Source organism: Empidonax traillii, unplaced genomic scaffold, assembly GCF_003031625.1.
Source record: "Empidonax traillii isolate 1590-97213 ecotype Southwest subspecies unplaced genomic scaffold, ASM303162v1 scaffold594:size396842, whole genome shotgun sequence".
In the NCBI taxonomy this organism is placed as follows: domain Eukaryota; kingdom Metazoa; phylum Chordata; class Aves; order Passeriformes; family Tyrannidae; genus Empidonax; species Empidonax traillii.
This window is the reverse complement of record NW_020955787.1, coordinates 159,456-178,286: the sequence shown is the minus strand read 5'-3', so window position 1 is coordinate 178,286 and position 18,831 is coordinate 159,456. Positions and strand designations below refer to the sequence as shown.

The following is an 18,831-nucleotide window of genomic DNA, read 5'->3' as shown; positions in this document are numbered from 1 at the left end:
AAGCTGAGCAATAAAAACAGTTTCTATCAAAGGTACTATTTTAAAATGGTATTAAAACTCGCTGAGTTAAAAATATTTTAGTGGCTAATCAGTGAAAAATTTTTACATATTTATCCTATGTGCAGAAAATATTTCCTTTGTTTTTAAATTATAGAGGTTATTCGTGAAATGACTTTTAATGATCCTAATTTGAGAAAAGGACAGGATTTCCTATGGCATGAAATAATTTCTCATCACAAAAAAAGGAAACTAGCAATGTCCACATTCGTTCCATTAGGAGAACAGAGATGAAGTGATCAAGTGATCCACACTGATAAAGTTTTTCAAACATCAATTTATGTCAAAGTAGCACACGTATTATTTTCTCTTAATGATGAGAAAAAAATCTAGGAGGATCAGTAAGCCTTCAGACTTAAGTGGCTGTAGCTTAGAAGCGAACGTAAATATCCCTCATGCTATCTCTGTTGTTCATCTAAATAAGTGTTTTAATTTTCCATATATTTTGCACTGAAATATGACTATTCAGTATACAAAAATATGCAGTGACATTTACACAGTCATTTCTGTCTCTGTTCTACTTATGGAAAAAAGAATGCTGTTTATGAAATAAATGCAATCCAGCTGGAAATACTTAAATTGCGGATTTGTGAGAAAAATCTCTCATTTTTAGAATATCACTAAGCCACAAGCTCTCCTGCAACAAAACTTCTACCTTATTCTACTTTACTTTGGCTCTCTTTTCTTAAAAAGCAGCACTGAACGTGTACATGCAAAATAAAGCTACCCAATGGTGCCCATTTATCTTAAAATCACTGTCCTTTAAAAATTATTTTGTATTTTGTGATGTGTTATATTAGAATTATGGTTTCTTCCTAATGAGAGAGTGGGTCAAATTGTGCCTGGTTCTCACTTTCAGAGGTCACCTGAGCTCCTACACCTCAACACAATTCAACAGGTGCTCTCAAAGAGAACTAGGCAACTTGAGTGCATACCCCTCAGTCGTTTCTCAAAGTAGGACTTGGGATTTGAAACAGGATAGGTACTTTTGAAAATTGTATCTCAATCACAGAACAGCAGCTCTTGCTGCAGGAGAACACGTTTCATTTCTACTCTTCAAGTGCAGACTCAAAGTTTACGCCGGCTGCGCAGCAGTGGCCATTGGAGTTAGTGTGGCGATGCAAATGAACAGGTGTACAGATGATGACTTAGAAGTTTTCCTCAAGTGCACATTTTTAGCCACCTCACGGTGTGACCATGTGGCTCTTGCTGGCTCGTCTAGTCTAAGCTGCACCTAGCATCTGTGACTTTGGGCACTAATGAAGGAATGAGCATACCAAACGTCTCTATAGGTTCCCCAAGGGTTTGCAGGAACATTCACCCACACAGATGAGATGATGAAGAGAGGAAAGAAAGAGAAGAAGAAAAAAAAGTTTTATGCATTTCCACAACAAACACATGGAAAACACAAATACATTCCACCCTTTCCCCTCCCCGCTCAAGAACGGACCCTGTAATAAAACAGTCCTTTCCCACATAGACAGAATGACTCATGCTAAATCACAGAATGTTTGAGCAAAGGCAGAAAAAAAACCACCAAAGGCAGCTAAATTCAGTAGGAAAAAAAGACGACGCATCACAGAAATAAGCACAGCTTACAGAACTTCAGGAGACCAAGTTGGCATCTTTAATAATTAATCTATTCCAAGACACACACATCAAAGGAACTGTTGCTAACAAAAGTGTATCTATCTTCATCACAGCATGCTGGATCACAATAAAACCTGTAATCGGGTGATCTTCCTACTACTTAGCACTTTGTTCCAGAAGACAGCATGTGTGAATTGCATGGCATGTGGTGGATAGGCACAGAAATGGCAAGCAAGTCTCAAAAAAAAACCACCCCAAAACCACCACAATCAAATTTCAGTCCCATTACCCACCACCACCAGCAACAACTTGAAGTTTGAACTGCACAGCTGGAGCTGCTGTATGCAAACTGGAATGCATACAGGGATCTGGTACAGTCACCATACAGGTTTGATTTAGTTTTGTAAGACTGTCCAAAAAAAGAACCCAGGAAAGATATGTGGATAGACAGGCTCCCAGAGACACAGAAGATCTAGGATCACTCATGCACGGCTGAGTGGAGATGAGGGTGGTGGTAAGGAGTGTAAGCACAGACCAGCAACAGACCCTACTCATACTGCATTCACTGCAGGAGTTGGAGGGAAGGAGGCTGAAACCAAAGGACAAAACCCAGTTGCACAGGAAAGGGAGGTACTGGAAGGAGACAGCAAGGCCCAGGTAACAGCACTGGCACAGCAAGGGCCACAGCAGGGGCAAAACCAACCAGACATGGCAGGAAGGGCAGCAGCTGGAGCTGGAGAAGATGCACCAGCAGCACAGAGATCAGGCAAGCACAAACACACAGCACAAACCCAGCTCTTTGTGCCCAGCAGAACCGAGGTAACGTGATGATGAACAGGAAAGTCTGCTGGAACAGAGTTCTAAGGGAAGAAGGCCCAAGATCCAGAGATTCCAAGGTAATGCCAGCATATGGGAGGGATTAAAAATAAATAAGCAAGCAAACAAAAAAAACCTCTACCACACACAAACCCCAAACACCCCTGAACCCACCCCCAAACAGCAGGAGATTGCTCTCTCAGTATATTCACACAGTTCACAACACTTTGGCTTGTTTGATCGGTTAACTTTTGTATGGAAAGTTAGCAGGCTTATAAAAAAATTTAACAAACGGTATGAGTACTACAATGACGACTTTGCCCTAAAACACAGTTCAAGAGCATGTGAATCAGAGGAAAGTTCCTGAAAACATTAAAAGGGTGAGGACCTCTCGGTTGCAGGGTTGCAATGATGGCAGAGGGAAAGGGGTCACAGATGGAGCAGTCCTGAGAGTTATCATGGCTTACCCTGCCTTTCTCCCACCTCCCACATACACTGTATTTCTTATTCTCAATCACATCTCCCCCAAGAGCCAGCAAGCCAGAATTTTATCTTTTGTAGGAAGGAAAAAAAAAAAAAAAGTATTTGGCTAGGATTCACGGCAAGAAAGCAAGATTAAGACTAAACACTGGGCAACACTACAAACCCCCATCTGCTGTGCTAAATGCCAATCTCTGCCTGGTATTTAAAATGCCCTTTATCGAAATACAATTCAAATTTTGTTCAAAAACTGTAATGTAATATAATCTGAAGTCTGGAGTTAAATTGGCTATTTAATTAAATAATTTAATTGAAAAATAAATATGTATGAAGAGATTCTGGTAAATGTATGTGCACATTTCATTTTTATAAAAACAGTATTTATAGCCTTAAACCTTATCAAGATGTATTTAGATGAGTCAGTGAATCCTGCGGTTATGGTACCCCATTTCAGAAGCAAGTGAGAAGCTGATATTCCCGTTCTAAGTCCCATTCTTGGACCGTTAACCTGCTGTCCTAATTTTTTTAAAATTTTCCTTTTGATTAGCATTAATGATATCACAAGGCTCAAAATAAGGTTTCTCCACCCTGGCAAGTGTTCCCAAATGAACACAGCTAAGCATTACATACTGAGAGGAGGCAGTGTGAGCACCAGTTAAGATTTTAAAGCTGGAAAACACTTCAAAGCACAAACTAAAATGGTATTATTGAAACAGACTGTCAACAAAACCAAAACGCTTCGTTTCTCACAATATGGAAATGGTGGGGAAAATAAGATCTAATGTGAAATAAGCCTGGTTGAGCACAAGTCCATCTTATCTGAACACTGTGGTGAGGAATACTCACTGGTTCACCCATGAACAACTGACAAGCAAGGAGGAGTCTGTTTTTGCCTAGGCTGGATTAATTAACTGCATCAAATTATGATCCCATTTATCAAATTTTTAATTTTACAGAAAGGTTTTGATTTTATATTTTTGTTTAAACACTACTTATGATAAAAACAGGTGATGGAGAGCAAACTAACTTACCCACTGCAATGGATAAGACCTTTTCCTTCAGTCAAAAAAACAAAACACCAAACCCCAAAGTCCCCAAAACCAAAAAGCCAAACAATGGAGCAGTTCTAAAGGAACCTTTTTGCTGAAATACAAAGCCTAAAAGTTCTTAGGAAATGCGTGATCATGTACGGATTATTAACAGCATACAAGTTTGCTATTTAAATGGCAGTGCTAATTATCTGACTGCACTGTAAACACTTCTGTGGAAAGGACTGGTAAGAAGTGAAAAAGAGAACAGCATGAAAAAAACATGGAGAGAAGGGGAAAGGAATAGAATAAACAGCAAATTGAGACCAGTTACAACTGTAGTGCCTAAAAACTAGAAGAGACTAGTGCCTAAAGACTAGAATCTGATCTTTGGAGAAGCACATTAGGGCATTAATTTAAAACGTGCAGCTACTATAAAATATGAACTGCCCTTACCCATTACAACTCCAGTTTGGAACACGGGCAAAATCTTATTTTAATCCTGTCCATGATTTTGAAATCTTGAGCTAAACAGTATTTTGTTAATTTTATAAAAGCAAATTTGCAGCAGTTAAGAGCCTAGCCTTTTTCTTTTTCATTTTTAGTTTAGTTTTCAGTGCTAGAGGACACAATTTTAATTTTAAGCTGCCAATTAAAGCTGAAATCTTACTTACTGTTCACCTCTTTACTTGGCTGGCTTTACAGCAACAGCCTGCACAAGAGATGTGACAGATTCAGAAAAACCAGAACAGGAGCCAGGTTTTCAGCTACCAGAGATAACACCAATCTTTGCAGAATTCTGAGCAGTAGATACTCTGCTGCACACAACTGCCACAGTCAGACTGACTTTCTTCTGTGTTTAACAGAAACAATAAAATTCATTTTATTTCCAAATCCAACGTTCAGTCTTTCTCCCTTATTCTTTTCTTAAATACCAAAGTAGTAGTTCAGAGGTAATGAATCCTGCAAAAGCCAGAAATACAATATATCAGAGGCCACTCTGGGGAGACAATTCGGAATTAAGGTTGAGCTGTGCAGTACCACCCTCTATAGCTCTTGCCCAACTTTATCCAGCAAGTAATCTAAAATGTTGCAACTACCACAGGACCTATAGAATTCTGCTTGTGTGAAATATAACAGGTAATAACAATATAAGGAAAAATGAAAACTGGGCAAAAATTGTAAAAATTCAAAATATTTTGTTTCTGCAGGTGATATATTTCCATGGTTACCATCTGGGAAAAAAAAAGAATACAGTTCAAGAATGAGTTCCAAGAACAACATTTTCAAGGGCACTACTGTAAAATACCTTGTAAATGTATCACATTTTTGAGCAGAGGTTTTTAGTAAATTCTAGCATTCAGTATAAATACACAAATTAATCAGATTTTCCTCCTAGAGTCAAAACCACTTACCAAGCAAAATGTTTTACAGTACCTGCTGCAGTTTCCCTCCAGTTAAGCCCTCGACCCCTCTGCAGCATTAAGAACCTGGCTAACTGGTTAGCACCAACTTTCCTCTCCCTGTTACTGCCCCACATTCCCTAGTTCAGTGACTAAAAAGGATAACATACTATCAGGCAGCTATCACTGAGACTAGGCTTTATGGCTAGATTATTAGCAACAGTAAGCGTAAATCTGCAGGCAGGTCATCTGATCTGCACATTTACGACTAAATTCCCTGCAAGCAGGCAATAATAATACCATATATAGTCATGCACAAATACCCTTTCCTTTGGAAGTTTCACTAAACTAATTTCTTCCTTTTACTCCGAACTAAACAACTGCAGGGACTGTTCACTATATGGATGCATTTAACAAGTTACTTGAGAAGAGCAACTCTTGTGTTGCTTTTTCTTTTTCAAGTATTTCACACAAGGCATCAGAATAACAGCAGGTGCACCAATCTTGGTCTGTGTGCACTCACGTGGATGTAAGTCCACTTCTCACAAAGCTACCTTGTGCCAGCCCCTGCATTAAAAACCTCCACAAATTCTCATATAGATGCTCTGGGATCAGCAAGACACGTCTTCACAGCTGTCAGGGTAAATCAGCAAAACGGCTCTTCATCTCTTCACCAGATCTGAGCTCCTGACACATCTCTGCACTGACATATCTCCCACAGAACACACTTCCAAGATTTACAGGAAAGGGTTGCCTGCAGTAACTAGCCAAGCAGGAGAAGTTCATTTATACCCTTAAATAGCAGAGACTGACTTCCCCAATAAGGAAGCCTTATGTAAACAAACACATTTCACAATTCAGCACATCAAGTGAATAACAAGTTTTTGTTTGCCTCAGGATTAACGCAGGCAGAAAGCAGGTAAGAGTTTTTACTATCCATTCTGACGGAGAATGGGTCGTTGGAGAGAAACTGGTTGAAGTCAGCACTTATTTGTCTAAAAAGGCAGGCACAAAACTTGCGGAGGACTGAACTGCAAAACGTACAAAATAAAGAAAGAAACCAAACCATATGAATTCTTAGTGGGCTGGGGTATCTATCACCAGGAATGAATAAAGAGAAAGAGAAACACCAAAAACGTTATGCAAGTTGCAAAGCTGCCAGTCAGAATCTCAATCATTAAAGCTTGTGACCTTTGGCCTGCAACAGCAGGCGCAGCAGCAACTCTCAGAGGAACCAGCAACAAATGTATAAACAATTTGAGATGTAAACTAAAAACCAAGGAAAGAAAAAAAATCTTCCTGGTAACAAAATATACATAAGTAATGTAATGAGGACTAGAGTAAGTCACAGTTCAAGATTACAACATGCCAAATAACCTTCCCTTTGGAAGAAATGCCAATTATATTAAATATTTTTTGCTTCTACCCCAAACCAAGCACCCTAAGGGACTGTTCACTGTGCAGATGGGTTTAAAGAACTACGTCAGCGCAGCAGCTCTTGTGTTGCCTTTTTCAAATATTTTGTACAAGAACCAGAACAAAACATGAACTCAAGTTAGCACCCAAGAGCCCTAATTCACTGTCAGAGGCTAACAGGTAACACTGGGGAATTTTTGAAAAGAAGAAAGCATTCATTCCATGAGACACATATAGGAAGATGTGTAGTTCAGGCACCTGGAAATTCCATGGCATCCTTCTATTTTCTATAGTCTTTTCAGCAGTGGGAATAATCAGCTGCTACTTGTTGTCCCTTGCCCTTAAAAACATTGCCAGTGCACATAACTAAGATATTTACGCTACCTCCCTTCACCCTTCACTCCTTAAACGTTCCTGTTCTCCCGAGTGCACAAAACTGGACAGTAATCCAGCAGTCAATCAGTGCAGCTTACACCCTTTCCACATGCTGCTCCATCTACCTCACGCACATCTGGCAAGCACTGTCTCGGCAGTGCAAATGTCTGCATCAGCAATTACCCTACTGGCAGCGCTGGAGAGCAGGAGCCCAATCCTGTACGTGGTGATTCTCGGGAGTGTTAAGCGTGGTCTTAGTGAACCAGACGATTTAGCAGAGTAGCACCTTTCACCTCTGGGAGCCCGGGCTCCTTAAGTTACTTGGCCTTCCAGTTTTATCTGTTCAAGAATGTCCTGCTGTTCAAAACAAAAGGCCAAGTCCAAAGAAATAGAAAACCAGCTTTTTCTTCGAGTCGTTCTAGAAAAAAAAATCCAACTAATCATATAACCAGCTTTTCTGGGGAAGGGGAAGAAATTAGAAAAGAAAAACAAATTAGCCAATTGTACTTCCAATGGAAGAAAACTTATCATTTTTTCATTGATGTTTCACTTGCATCTTGGCCATCTTTCACAAGGGAAGCAGCTGATTTTATCCGCTGACAGGGTGTAATGTAGCAGTACTGCAGTGAAGACAGCCACAAAAGTGCATTGAAAAGCGCAAGTGGTTTAAAGAGGGAAACGTTTACAGCAAAGACTTAATTCTGATGGAGCAGAAGATGATAACCTTGTCAAACTTGTCAAAATTAGACTAGTTTATAGATAATTCTGGGTGGGAACCGACACCTGGTAAAAGTTGCAGCTATTTATTTCTATTTTTAATGGAATTGGGAGCCTAGATGTCAAGATGAATGAAATCTACAGATGCAAATTGCAGAATAACCTCCCAGGGAAAATAAAAATAATAAAAAAAGAACCAACCCTAAAACAACCATCACCACCTGATTTCCACAATCCTTAATTCCTATGGAAACTACAACCTAACTGTAAGGGTAACAGAGGAAAACGTGATGGAAAGCCCAGCCTGGTCACTGGTGAGAAGCAGAGACTTTCTGCCCCAAGGAGAGCCCTCTCCAGCAGCAGAGGATGGTGGCCTGTGACACGGAGGAGGTGAGGCAGGCTGCAGGTTCACTCCTGCTCCCCACAGAGCCTGAGCAGCAGCACGTGGTGGCAGGGATGCTGGGATGCCATCATGTCCCTGCAGGGCAGGTGCAGGCCAGCTGTGGGTCTGCGTGGCCACACCAGCTCCCCACCAGCATCCCCAGAGGCTGGGACACCACTTCCAGGACAGCCTGCACTCACGTTTGCTTAACCAGCCACCAGTGAGGCTGTACCACAAATCTCCATGATGGATGTACAAAGCACCGAAACACCCTCTTAATAACTGTACCTGCTCTGACATTTGTATTTTGTGCTTTGCACAGCAAGGAAATGACAGCCACACTTTCCATTCTGGGGAAGATGACCTCAACACATTTGTACGAGATAAGTATAGACAAGCTGATATTAGATAAGGCAGTGGGATAACTCCTCCCACTCTTTATGTCATGCCATGTACACAAGTGAAACCTTTGTAAAAATGGTCCTTTAAATTTGTAGGATAAAGCAAAACCACACAGACACACACAGACAGACCTCATACACATGACTGACTGTTCTTTCTTTTCAAGAAATCCCTGCCTCAAGTCATTTTCTAAAGCTTCAGACTATCTGTTTGAAACACAAAGGCATCAATTAGAAAGCTAACATATTCGGGCTTTTTGCACACAATTTTCAAAGGATATCTTTTTCTACAGAAACAAACATACAGAGGTCATATATTCAAAACCAATTTTCAATAATATTCCAAATAAGAATATAGTACTTCATAATTCCACTATATTCAAAGTATCTTATAGCAAGTAGTCACAGTTGTTTTGGAAAGTAAATACCTGCCTAATAAGTTTACTAGACCTATTCTAGTATCTCATTTCAAATGAGACTGCCCTCCCCTACCTCCATGAATGACCTCAACTATTCTGCTATCCCAGCATTTAGAAGACTAAAAATCATAGAAGAATAAGCTGGTTCAGATGAAAAACAACAAATACCTGTTTAGAATTTTTAGGTAACGACTACAATTATTTCAGAAGGCCCTTCTGGTTTGTATTAATTAAAATAAAAAAATTTATTATGAGTGGCACAGAAAATTAAGTGAACCGACATGTATATATTCAATTATAAAATTTTTCAAATCAGATTCTTTGCCTTAATGATTTGTAAGTTATTTCTAAAAGAAAGCTTTAAAATAAAGCACTAAATGCCAGTTATGCAAAGCAAACAATTGAATAAAAAACTGCAAATCTTAAGGACCACTAATTTTAAATAGAAACCCACAGCGAGTCGATTACAAAAACAAAGAAATCAGCAGTCGATGCAGCTATGCAGACAAGAAAGGGAAACCTGGTAGATTTTTCCTGATTGTGAAGACAGAACAAAAAAACACTGTCAAAGGGAATAAAAAAGACTTACCATTCATGCTGAAAAGCTAGTTGTCTGAAACATATTGCTCCTAATATTAATCCAACAGTTGATGAAGTATGTTAATCTCTACCAAATCAGTGCTTCAATCTCTAAACACACTTATACACTAACTAGAAAGAGAGAGCACAGAGAATCCAGAGAGCTGCTCTTCCTTATGAGCTCCTTGTGATGCAAAAAACTACGAAGCACAAGATACCAGTAGAATATCAAAATCAATATTCAGGACACGGGATTTGGATTTGCTCATTAACTACTACTGTTCTGACCAGTGCTACCTATTCATGTCTAAAGCAACTCAAAATGGCAGGGGAAAAAAGCATGCAAACACCAGGAGGGTTTAAGATGTTCTCAATTATATCAAGCACTGGTTGTTTCCATGGCAACCTTAGACCAGAATTATCTGTTGACTTGTACCCAACTAGTAGTTATTCTAAAGCTTTAAGCAATTCATACAGTGTGCTCTGTACATTATTTCATATTTTACATGCATTTTTCTCTCTTTATACGCAATTATATATATATATATATATATATAGTAATTATTCAGCTAAATCTCTACACATCATTCCACAGCATTTGGAAATATACTGGTATTATTTTGAACCGGAGACCAAATAATGTTCATTATCCATCCACTTTCAATTTAGAGACTATGAGGATGACAGATGGACTGGTGTTGACTCTCCTGACCATTTCAGTTATCCAAGTTGTTAATGTGTTCTCTTATGCAGACTTGGAAAATACTTGTATCGTTTCAAGAATAAAAGACCCACACTCATCTTACTGGCTCTATGCTCAAAACCAAGCAGCCTCATTTTCCTTTGCTCTCCCACTTCAATCCTTCAAAGAGCAACAAGCAACTAAGAAAACAAAACAAAAATCAAAATGCAGGTTCCATAGAGTTGCAAGCGGTCACAGTCAAGACATCTACGCGAAGGGTGAAGTGCATCGCTCTGATTGCTGCCATCGTGCCCCTGTCACCCCAGGGCTGTGCAGCACAAGTGACCTGGTTACCAGCCCAGGCTGGGCAATCACACGTGTGCTCAGGCAGCTTTTGGAAACAGACTCCAAGGCCCACGGTGCCCTGAGTCACCTCTGTCCTACTGGACTTGGAGGATCTTACAAAACACATTCATTTCACGCACCAACCAAGAATCCAAGGCACACGGGAGAAACTGCACTTGATATATCAAAATAACAAGGTAATGATGGCAAATTTCAAAATCAACCACTGAAAAACCCTTAAGGCCATAGACCACAAGGCAATTTATTTAAACCCACAACACCAGGCGACTGACAACACAAAGTCCACCCAGCATGCAGCAGCTCCTTCCCCTCCAGCAAACCCAGAGCTTCAGCAGAAACTGCTTGTAAAAGAATATACATAGAAACAGACCTGTTACTGCATTTCATTACAGCAGATGGTATAAGTATATTAACTTCCTTTTCAACTGGATTCTACCTGAAGCCTAAAATAACAAAAATTTTGAGAAGTTATTTTCAAAACTTTTTTCAGGAATTAAGAGTGCTTTTGCCTTGAACTTCGAGAATAATTCATGCTGTCTGCCATGTACATTAACCTAAAACCTTACATTAACGTTGCTAAGTTGCAGTGATATGGGCAAAAGAGATGAGAATATTTAAATATCCTTGTAAGACAAACACCAGCACGTTTCTAAAACACTGCTTATTCATTAAACTTTCTGTGAAATTAATCTACAACCTGAATTCAGTGATGCCAAGCAATTCTATGACATTGAACTCTTGGGTATTAAAAAACCCACAAACAAATAAAACAACCTCCAAACAAACAAACGAAAAACCCCCAAACACCTTGTTTCTCTTTTATGTTTCACAGAGAATTTTCACGGAAGATGTATTTTTCTGAAGACCTAATTAGGAGTCAGGAGTAGAGAGAAGTACTCCCTCCCTTCCCTGTACTCTTTATTTTCTCTATCCCTCCAGCAGTTTGTCATCCCTCCATGGACTTAGTTCATGGGTACCTACAGTAATTTAAATTATTATTTTTTTAAAATAATCTAGAAATTGAAAGTAAGGTTTCAGGATAAAGATTCAGAATTTCACCCCAAAACCAAAGCTGCATAGACACCCACTATTCAGCTACCAGCTCAGCAACTTCAGCTCAGAAAACTGCATGCAACCACTCTGCTTAATTATGACTTAAAATAGCATTCAGAGAACAGCCATTTTCACCACGTTTATCAAGAGCCACGGCAGTCCATTTCCTCATCAAACATGTCACATGAGGAAGCCTGCCTCAAACAGAGGGGAAAAAAGTACAGACTTGTACACAAACAGGCCACAATTTGTTAGAGTCAGTAGGTCAATACCAGTTTTTTCTTCATGTTATATAAACTGAAAAGCTCCAGTGTTATTTTTTCAAATAGCTATTTACATAAAAAAGAGCTTCTACATAAACACAAGTATGTGCCTATTTTTACCAAGCTGAATGTATTTTGAGTGGAAGTTCAGAATTTATGCACTTTCATCATTTATCTTCCCAGCAAAACGAGTCAATTCTTTTCTATCTCATTTGGGAGACCTAGATTCAATCTATTTTAGGTCAATGACACCTTTTTGTTTCCATGTTTACTGCTTATCCTCCGAGAACAGATTCACTCCCTACTCATACAATATTTTAAGTTGCAAGTAAGATGTATAAACACTGGTTTTCTTCATGGTAACACTGTAATGCTAAGCATTTCCAACACAGCCTATCTTCAGCTGAAGTAATTGTGCTATCTCAAACCCATCAATGAATCTGAAATTTGGAACAAAATTATCATAAATTACCATATTGTAGCATTTTTAAATGAGCATTTAACCAGACACAAGAATTGCTTTGCAGAACACTGCATGGCTTTAAAATTAAAAATTATTAAAAAATAAGAAAATCAAATGTCAATTTGTTTAGATTGGGATTTTTTTGAAATCTTTCTTATTACCCAGTATACAACCATGAAAGCTTTTCAACCATACAAATACTGTAAACTGTTCACTAATTAAGAAATTAACGCTAATGATAACCAGCATTCCCACACTAAGTTAATATGTAATAGTTAAAATCAAACAGAACGATATATTGTTTACACTGTATAGCATTTCTAATGTATATATATCCCTTAAAATAGAACTGTGAATGATGAAAGCCCCTACAATTAGAAATTTAAACTGTGCAGCAACATCTACCCATTTGAAAGTTTAAACATTACAGCCTTTAGTTAGGGTTTTCTATTTCTGCTAAACTCGCTGATTTAATTTGAAAATAAAGGAAGTACTTTAGAAGCAAGAACTGGAGTGGGGGCTTGCCAAAACAAGTCAACCATGGTTTGGAAGAAAAGAAGGAATGAGGGATCAACTCTCCAGCCAGCCCCCAGTCCATGAAGCAGCCCCATCTCCCCCTGCCCGATGCAATGTGCTGTTCTTCACACCAATACCTGTAGGTAACAAGTTGTAAAATTGCCCCGGAACGTATCCCACGTCAGTGTTCAGACTCATTGCAAACGTACAAGCTCTTCCCTTAGGAGGCAAACTGAACTGCCAACATCTCTCAACAAATCAACCCCCACTACTTACTCGATTCATCCCACCGGGCAGTGAACTCAGAGCACCGTTGGCTCTCACTTTCCTGCGTCCCTTTCTGCTCCTGGGCACCATTCTTGGAGTGCCTGTGGAAGAGGCGGTTAGCAAAACCTTCCAGTCTCTGCAGCGCCGTGGCTGTTGTGCACTGGTTACACGGCACCTCCCTGTGCGCTGCCATCTACACACCCCAGGGACTCGTACCAGAGCAAAAGGGAAAACATCTACGGCGAGCTGGACAAGCCAGCACCACCGAGAGCTGTGCATGTGTCAAGCTTCCTGCCGGCAGCGCTCGCTAACCACTGCTCTCTTCCACTTCCTGTTCAGAGAAGCCCTGTGATGGACTGGTTTATACTGCCAAAAGTCTCTTCTCGTGTCAATTGAAAAGCGGGTTGGTTTTTGAAAACCAAACAAAACAGCACTAATTTCTCTAGCATATGTTCTCATAGCTTTTGAATGCGTTACATCTTATATTTAAATATAAATTTTATGTTAGAATACTATAAACAACTTGTTCAGAAGTAAAGATCAGAAGGCAGGTATGTATTTTTTTAATTTACCTCAACCACGTGTGAAAAAAAAACAAAAGTGACTTATTCTGCAGTTCCTCCCTTGTTATTGAGACAGAGTACTACATCATTGTAGCAAACATAACCAGCTGGAATTTAATCATTAGTAATCTCATGCTTTCAGCTAATCAGCTTTCTAAGCAAGGAAGTTACTCGCAATCACTACCAAATAAGCTTATTTTAATATGGGGGAGGGGGGGAAGGTATTATTTTCCTCCTTTGAGGAAAATCAGTCTGAAGAAGTTAAATTCTATCATACACATAAACAAAACTACATGATACTTTTTCAAACTGGGTTCTACTTACTTTAAGAATGAACCAAATGCATTTAACTTTTTGCAGAATAACATTTCAATCTTTCACAAGAAAATTTTCAATACGTCAGTATTTTCATACTTTCAGTATTTTAAGTGTTTTTGAGTACTTTCAACTATGGAGTAAGTCTAGAAACCATATTTTTTTAATGGCACAAAAGAAAAGGAAAATAAATTGAAAGTAGTATTTAACATTGCATTAGTTTGCAAATTACGTGATTTTGCATGCCTACAGTGGGTAATGCTAAACATTACTTTTTGTGAAAATGAAAACGAATACATCAGCCAGGTTTTCCAGTACATCTTCCTGCACATCTATGATGTGGCTTCTTAAAGATTTAGGCTATTCTTAAGAAAGATTGAAATAACTTTTCCACAATCTGTCTCCTGCCTTACAGTCAACACGTGTTAAAGACATACCTCTCATTTTTCCCCACCATACTTCTCACTGCATAGTTTTCAAATGTCAGCAGATACCCACCCTTGGACATTATATAACCATTTCATAACAGGCCTGTGCCTCAGAAAAAACCTCATGATGACAAACTGCCCGTGACAATGATAAAACAATCAAAATGCCGACAGACAGACTGCCCAGACTTGGCAAGGTCCTTCCTAAGAGGCACTGCGACACTTGTGGCCGGCCTCGGCCACACCACGGGTTACTTTTCTAGACTCTTTGCTTTCTGGAAATGCAAATCCTCCTGTTTGGAATTTGGAACCAACTAAATGCTTACATCTTACATAGCCATTTGTAAATCCAGGTGAGCACCAGGTATCTACGAGGTGACCAGGCTGCTTTCCTGTCAGGATCTGGAGCTGCAGCCCTCCCTGGATGCCAGCTCATTATACGTGCCACCTTCTGCCTTCCAGCTGTTCACCTGCCCTGTTCCAAGATCAATTATGACATCCGTAACATCCCATTGGTTCAAGGCTTTGCTGCCATAAACAAGAGCTAGTGAAGACCACCAGGATGTGTTTGCCTTACCAGGGGTCCCAAATAGGCAGAGGGGATATATTATATGCTTTATATTACCACTTTATAACAGAGTAATGCTACACACCTTCCATAGAGCAATATAAAAAGTGCTTAGACAACATGAAGATACTTATTTCCCTGGTATTATACAGCCATGCTCTCCCTGAAGCTCACTGCAAATCCTTGGCAGTTCAGGAAATCCTGCCAAAAGACTAATATTCTTTCTATCTTTGTTTTCTACAGTAAACAAAGTCACCTGGTATGATGGTGTGCTCATCTTGTCCCTTTACACTACTGTCATTCAGCTAACACGTTTTGTTTCCCTGATCTAAGAGAGTAATTTACAAAATTCACACTGCTTCACGTTACAGAAGTTAGTCTGTCAGCCATCTAGAATCCATGGAGGGATGTGGAAACTGCCACAGAGCAAATGTGCCCAGCAAAATTCAGAGAAAAGAAAGTGCTGGTCATATTCTTACAAGTAGTGATACACTTTCCTAATCTAGGAAATTGCCCAATGACAATACAAAATACTAACACACTGATTTTACGGGAAACTCACATCCCACATGGCTTTCAACGTCTTCAAATGAAGTCTATGATTTTTAAAGGTGGAACTTCCTATTTCCTTTTACTTAATCTTTCATCTTATTGACACTCTGGTGTTCCAATTAATTTATTTACAGTAAGTACTTTGTATTTTATATGAAGAACAGAGTCCAAAATAGAATCTAAAATTTCTGTTCTACAAGAGATAACAAAGTTCCAACTCTTGCAGCCAAAGTTAACACTGAGATGTTAAGAATTTCCTTTCAGCAGAATTTTTTTTTCTTTTTTTTGCTAAATTCTAGCCACGGAGTCTTCACAATATTTTAAAACCCATTAAAAAACTCAGAGCAGTGGGTAAGAGATTCAACTGTGAATCCAAACGCTGCATGTGCAAGGTCTGGTATTTTGATAAATACTATTTCAGTCCAAACTTTTAAGCCGCTCTCCCACAGTTTAATAAAAAGCAACATGATGGTGATAGCCACAGACAAGGGCTAACACTGTGGTGCTCTGAGCTGATAAAGGTAACAAAGCCATTTATACTTCTCCTGGTGGCCAACCCATAACCCTGTGCACACCTCCCAGGGTGTTACAAATAGCACTGTGACCCAGCCACAGGCCCGCCAGCTCCTGCTGGAAAAGAATCAGGAATAACGGAGCTACGGGGACAATTTATTTGTCATAACCTCTGCTAAAACATCATTTCTCAATTACTAAGAAGCAATTCTGCCCTGGCAGTCAAGCCTTAGAAACGAAGGATTAAGAAAGCGAGCACCCTCCTCTCCTCTCCTCAGAGGCCCCAGATGGTTGAGTAACAGCAGTTCCCGTATGTCGCAACTTGACTTGGAAAACATTTAGAATATCTTGAAATGAGAATGTGTGCGCTTTTCTATAGTCAAGCAAAGCAGGACTGCGCAAATAACATTCTCCAGTGCTTAACCAAGGTCGATACCTTCAATACTTTGAGTGTCTTGCAGTCAAGAAGAGGAGTTTAAGACAATTAACTGTATACCTTGACAGAAGCATGAAAAATGGATTTATGATGCTAACAAATTTCAGATCACCTACAGCTAACTAAAATTCAGGTTTTAATTTCAAATTTTGAAACTTAGTATTTTCCTGGTTTCATGGTTTATTTCTTTAAATAAAGATATTCTATCTTATTTTAAATATTAAAACATAATATTAAATTTAAATATTTCTAAATTTCACAGGAGGTCTTTATCTGCATTAAAAAAGACATATTTTCTGCATATTTGTTTGTTATCTTTGAAAAAAAAAAAAAACTTAAAGAAACCCTATAAATGAATAATGAAGAACTACTTTTTTCCAGAGGTTAGAGAAAGTTTATTTATTTGCTTTAAAAATTGATGGCTGGATGAAACATCTTTTCTTTTATGCATCAGTTATTTCAAGAATGAAAGATGAAAATATAACTTAAGTATTTATTATTTATTACAAAAGGACTGAGCAATTACTTGATACAAAGTGTTAGTGAGGGATCCTCCATTTTTAAGAGTTTAGGAATCTTGCTGCATTTTTCAGGTATCTTATGATCAATAAAGAAGGTATTTTTAAGTAGAAAGATGCAGCCAACACATTTCATAAAAAGAAAACAATTTAACTGTCTAATTTTGAATGAGAAAATACAAAAATTTATAAGCATTTAATGACACATTTGTTACATGACATATACTAAAGAACCTAGACTGTCTTTGCTATAAGCCTGAGGCAATATGTGTGGTCTTTTTCTAGTTGTTATATAAACCTTGAGAGAAAAAGATGTAAAACAAAGTATACAGATAGCCATTTTGTAACTTAACCCCCCTCAAACATTTTCACCAGAAATTATATAATTGAATAAAATCCATTTTGAATCCTGCCAGGCATGCATATTTCAGAAGGAATTATGGGTAGGAACAGAGGCAGGAAAAGGCTCTTGAAAAAGCAGCTGTGTTCTGATTTTCACTACACAGCCAGCACTATGCCACTAGGTTGCACTTCTCCTTAGACACACGGAAGGAGGAGCAGCATTTGCTCACAGCTCACAAGGCTGACGGCTCTCCATTTTGAAGCAGAGATTTTTCAAAATGAATGTAAAGGCAACAAACACCACCAGTAACTTCACTGTTGAATAAAACACAAGCAAGCAAACCCGTACAGTGCTGGTGCACCTCTACGCCTACACTTCTCCCTAACAAGGTTAACCCTTCCTAGAGAGTCCCTGCGAGAGCTGCACCGAGGCTGGGACTGCAGCACTGCTATAAATAGGACTGCCAGGAGGAAGTTGTTGCTATGGAAACGCTGGTCATATTTCTATTTTGACTCAATAGGCCTCTACTGGCATCTGCTGTACACCAGTTTAACTGCAGCACACATCTAATACCTCCAGATCTCAGCAGGAAGTATTCATTTAAGCTCGCATGGTCCAACAGCATCATTTACTTATTAATCATGATGATACAAAATGAATAAAAAAATAAGTAAGAACCTGGAGGAAAAAAAAAAGAAAACCATCAAATTTGGCATCTGATTTTTCATATGCAAGCCAAGAGTTCTCACTCTTTCCATCAGTTTTCCTGTCAAAATTTGACAAATTCATCACCTAGGATGATGCCATTTTCCATGTGCACAAACCATGGCAGCAGATCAAGGTTCCTCATTTCTACTAACATATTATCTGGTCTTTTTGAAACCAAATACCTTGTGGTCATAGTTCCATATTTAGTGCAGGCAAAAAGGGGACAGAAGTGTCATTATAAAAGCCAAATCTTCCACAAAACTGTCCAACCTGCCAAAGAGAACTGGATTTCTCTCAACACATCACTTTCCTCTGTGCTTTTCTTACAGCTTCCATCAAGGTGCTGTGCTCACTGGTGATTGCCAAAATGGCAGTTCAGACCACAGGATCAAAGTTTTCAGAATGAGAATAAAAATTACTCAATTGCTCTGCCAGGGGAGGTTTAGGTTAGATGTTAGGAAGAAATTCTTTACAGAGAGGGTAATCAGGCATTGGAACAGCCTACCCAGAGAGGTGGTGGATTCACCATCCCTGGAGGTTTTTAAGCAGAGATTGGATGTGGCCCTTAGTGCCATGATATAGTAATTGGAGTTGGATCAGGGGTTGGACTTGAT

General features: G+C 39.0%; 1 protein-coding gene across 9 annotated transcripts in view; it reads right to left on the bottom strand.

Moving 5' to 3' along the window:
- The window catches only part of PRKACB (protein kinase cAMP-activated catalytic subunit beta), a 75,974-nt gene that overhangs the window by 19,317 nt on the left and 37,826 nt on the right, over positions 1 to 18,831 (bottom strand). Inside the window, exons 1-2 of one of the 9 annotated variants that reach the window (XM_027898371.1) lie at positions 14,906 to 15,052; positions 13,283 to 13,374 (exon numbers count right to left, since the gene is read on the bottom strand). The exons of 4 other annotated variants lie outside the window; for them this stretch is intronic. In XM_027898371.1, coding sequence (XP_027754172.1) covers positions 13,283 to 13,374; positions 14,906 to 15,015 — 202 coding nt within the window. In that variant the 5' untranslated portion in view covers positions 15,016 to 15,052. Of the gene's footprint in view, positions 1 to 1,334; positions 1,344 to 9,673; positions 10,073 to 13,282; positions 13,467 to 14,905; positions 15,053 to 18,831 lie in introns of those variants that run through there. 4 more of the 9 variants (XM_027898375.1, XM_027898373.1, XM_027898372.1 and 1 more) reach the window with 4 other exon arrangements.